At 38.2% G+C, this 4,470-nt stretch overlaps 1 protein-coding gene across 1 annotated transcript in view; it reads left to right on the top strand.

Annotated features, from left to right (window-relative positions):
• CENPC (centromere protein C) overlaps window positions 1–4,470 on the top strand; it is a 186,485-nt gene that overhangs the window by 149,893 nt on the left and 32,122 nt on the right. Inside the window, exon 15 of the mRNA XM_042781212.1 lies at window positions 3,120–3,179. Coding sequence (XP_042637146.1) covers window positions 3,120–3,179 — 60 coding nt within the window. The remainder of the gene's footprint in view (window positions 1–3,119; window positions 3,180–4,470) is intronic.

Raw genomic sequence — 4,470 nt, 5'->3', positions numbered from 1 at the left:
GTGTGTCTCCTTTTTTGGTATTTTCACGCAAATTCTTCTGCTAGTTGGGGTTTAGTCCACTTTTGTATCCTTCCCTTCAAGGCTCAGGGGTCCAAGATTATCTTCTGTGTCTGTGTTAATTGGTTTCCCTTTTCTTTGTTGAAGAGCGTCTGTGCAGTCCTCTGCCTAGTCCGCCATCTTGCTGGAACTCTCTCTCTCATGTTTCTTCATGATTAGACACAGGCTATACATATCTAGCAGGAATATTACAGAAATGAAGTTGTGGTCTTTGTGACTCATATTAAGAGGCTCATAGTGTTGACATATCTACTGGTAATGTTAATTTTGATCACCTGCTCAGTTGTCTGGGAGCTCTGGTGGCATAGTGCCTAAGGCATTTGACTGGTAACCAGAAGTCTGGAGGTTCAAACCCACCAGCCATTACTCGGAAGGAGGATTGGGCAATCTACTTCCGTAGAGATACCACCTCAGAAACCCAAAGAGGAGTCACTGAGTTAAATCAACTCGATGGCAGTGAGTTCTGGGTTTCTTTGGTGCTCAGTTGTCTGCTCAGTTTCTCTGTAAATACACTATTTTTCTTTTTCCTAATTTGTAAATATTTTGTATTTCATTAACCTGCTTATTATCAAACTAACATTGACCAACCTCATTATCTATTGAAGAATCTTGCTTGAATCTTCAGTGAGTAGTGATAGTTTCCAAATGGTGATTTTCTATTTCCCTCATTACTTTTTCAGTAGATGGCATTCTAATATAAGAAATAGCATTTTTCACCCCAAACCAAAACCAAACCAAACTCACTGCCTTGAGTTGGATCCAACTCATATCGACCCCTGCTTGGGTTTCCGAGGCAGTATCACTACGGAACTAGATTGCCCACCCTTCCTTCCGAGGAGTCGCTGCTGTGTTTGAACCACCAGCCTTCTAGTTAGCAGTCACATGCCTTAGTCACTATGCCTTCATTATTCATTTATTTATATCAGTATGGACTGCTACTGAGTTCCTAGTTTATTTAATGAGTTGTAATCTTTGTCATTTATATTGATAACTTAAATTGTGCCTCCTAATGGCTAATGTTTATAAATGGAAATTTGAAGCCAGTCCTTTTTCCTCTTGTAATAACCTGTTTTCTTCTACCTGTATGCTTATTAGATGCTCTTTCAAGCTGACCCTCTGTCCTTCTGTCATATTTCCATCATTCTTTTAACATTTTCATATTTTTTGGCTTAAAATGTTGTTGGCTCATCTTGTATGTTGCCTGCCTCAACCCTGGAATCATTTATTTTTTAGGAGCTTGACTCCTTTTAGTAGAAAATGACATTTGTAAATCTAGATGTGGGTACTTGGTATGCTCCTTGGTACTGGTTATCATTGTTTTTTGATTGTCCCAGTGCACAGAGCTAGGAAATAGATACACATATATAGATATATATGTGTACCATACATACAAAACCAAAAGAAAACCAAACCCACTGCCATCTAGTTGATTCTGACTCATTGGGTTTCTGAGGTGGTAAATGTTTACAGAAGTAGATTGCCTCATCTTCCTTCCATGGAGCAGCTAGTGAGTTTGAACTGCCAACTTTCTGTTTGAACAGTCAAATGCCTTAGATACATACAAACACCTCTATATCTAGCTTTATATCTATATACCACAAGATCACATGGCTACCTCCCATTCCAATCTCACAGTTTAGACTTCCTCTTTCCCATTTTCATAAAGCCCTTCTCCAGTAATGAAAAATCTGGCTCTCATCTTAGGATATTGACTTACTTGCTTAGTTCCTTCTCTGAATCTACCAGCTAGCTGCCTCCAAGACTCAATGCTATGGGAAAATTTTCAAGGAGGGACTGTTGTTATCTTTGAGTTGATTTCTGCCTCATGGCCATCCCTTGTGTGCTGAACAGAACTGCTCTGTAGGGTTTCAAAGGTTTGTGACCTTTTAGAAGCAGAGCACCAGAAACTAGACCTCTACTTATTCTAGTAGAATTGCATCAGAAGTGGATTTTTTTCTTTTTTTGAGATATAATTCTCATACTAATACATTCACCTATTTAAAGTATACCATACAGTGATTTTCAGTATATTCATAATGTTGTGCAACTATCACTACTATTACTTTTAGAACATTTTCATCATCTTCAAATGAAACTCCAAATGCTTCAACAGTTTTCTTGTTTCCCTCCAAGCAGTCTTATACAACCATTAATCTACTTTCTATCTCTGTAGATTTGCCTGTTTGGACAGAGAAATTACATTCTATGATCACTGAGATTTATTCCAAAAAAAAAGAAAATGTTAGGTGACTTCTTCACTTACATGTTTGGCATCTAGCTAGGTGCCAGTTGGGATCTGGCCTAGCATCTCTTTTCCTTCACATAGCCTTTCATGTGTTAACTGAGGGTCTTTACTGCATTGCAGTCTTGGAGTAGCCATTCTTCTTACATGATTGCTGACTTTACCCCGGAAGGAGATTCCAAGGTATAAACTGCAGCTCTTCTTAGGATTTAGTGTTTGAAGTCCCAGAATGTAATTTCTGCTGCATTCTATTGATAAAGCAAGTCACTAAGAGTCAATGAGAAAGAAGTTTGAATTTACCTCTTGATGAATAACATTTGTGCACAGAAAGATACAGAGTCAATGGCAGCTATCTTTAGAGACTATCTACCACCCTAAGGTTGAGAATCCCTGATGTAATTGGCATACTGCTAAATTGGAACAGTTGTACTATTTTAGAACTTTAAGGAGAAAGTATAAGATAGAACATAGATTTTATTATTAGCTTATTAGCCATTTATTATCATACCCTGCAGTTTGATTCGCCCAGTGGGTTATTTCATCTTTCTATGAACAATAGAAAACTTGCTTTAAAAAAATATATTTTTAAATTATTTTTAAATGTTATGCTCTATAGAGATATTTATTCTGTAGCTAAGTCTGGAAAAATGTTACACTTTTTTTCTTAGTTTTCATTTCTTAATACTGAAAAGCAAAAGGGGTAATAAAGTATATTGTCAGGTCAAATTTTATTTAAAATATTTACATTGAAATTAGCTAGTTAACATAAAGCTCAATATTAAATTAATAGCCATTTTCCTATGAAAATATCTTTATGCAGGTAACTCAAGAGTAAAAAGATCTACAGTGATAAGAGAGGAAAAAATACATCACAAGTTAGGTAAGATTATTTTCTCTTTTTAATATTCTATTGCGAATTCTATTACTAAACCTTGGTTTCTAAAATGGGAGAAATATTTTGATTAATTGGCAAATAACTTAAAATTGTGTATTGTTTCTATGAATTCCATAGGAAATCATCATAGCCATTGATTTTGCTCTATTGTCTATCTATAAATCCTGCAACCCTCCCACTCTTTGATCCATATTCAGGAGCATGATCCTATCTAGGTTAAATAGATAGATGCAAAAAAGACAAGGAGGCCACATGTTCTGACCTCCTCTCATCCCACAAGAGGAATACAGAATCACCATCAATAGCCCAAGGCCTATTCCTGCCAGGCCAGACATGCTGCCTCCCTCCAGCCCTTTCTCCAACTGTTCCTCCCAAAGCACCCACCACCTCTTTCCCGGGTTTGATAATTCGCTGAAGTGGCCACACAGAACTCACAGATTATGGGGTTTATTAGGGAAGCACCAGGCTACAATTCAAGTTCAGGAAAAATGCTCACTCTCTCTCCCAGCCCACTGTCTTTCAGCCAATTCTCTCTCAGTCTCTCCCCAAGCAGTGCGCGTCTCTCAGTGTCTTACTCAGCAATGCATGTCTCTTGCATCTCTTTCTCAGCAGCACGTGTCTCTCAGGAGAGCCTGTCTTTTTCAGCAACACTTCTTCCTCAACCAGCAGTCAGAGAGACTTCTGCCTCTAGGAGGCCACCTTTTGAGTCTGGCAGAGTGGCCAAACTAGCCAATCATAGCATCAGAACTCTAAGCACCTGAGAGAGAGTGGTAACCTCCCAGAACATTGTTTTGTGCCTCTCCTAACAGAAATACTCCAGGTGGACAATGTTAGCAATCAGGAGCTCCTCAGTTGCTCATAGCAAATCCCACCTCAGAGTTACCAAGACTTATGGGTAGAAAAGCCACACTAAGTAATTTACTACACTGCAGTAGGGTAGAGAATTTTATCAAAGGAAATAAATATAACTGCTAGAGAGATGACATTCCTAACAGCTTCTCTTCTAAACTTATATCCAATTTTTATTTCTAAACAAAGCATTAGCTAGGAAAGACAATTAAATATAGTTAAGGAACCACTGTAGAAACTCATGAAGATTAGAACTCCATGGTTCCCAGACAGTTATTTACTCATCAAGACTGTGAAAACTCCTACCTGCATCAGGAATTGGAATTACCTTCTATGTTCCGCCCTACACTTGTAGTTGTTGTTGTTGTTGTTGTTGTTGTGTGCCGTCGAGTCAGCCCTGACTCATAGCGACCCCTCCTTGGGTTTC

This window comes from Orycteropus afer, unplaced genomic scaffold, assembly GCF_000298275.1.
Source record: "Orycteropus afer afer isolate SDZICR_OR568_19922 unplaced genomic scaffold, OryAfe1.0 scaffold00098, whole genome shotgun sequence".
In the NCBI taxonomy this organism is placed as follows: Eukaryota; Metazoa; Chordata; class Mammalia; order Tubulidentata; family Orycteropodidae; genus Orycteropus; species Orycteropus afer.
The sequence above is the reverse complement of the archived record's forward strand: the minus strand, read 5'-3'. Positions and strand labels throughout refer to the sequence as shown.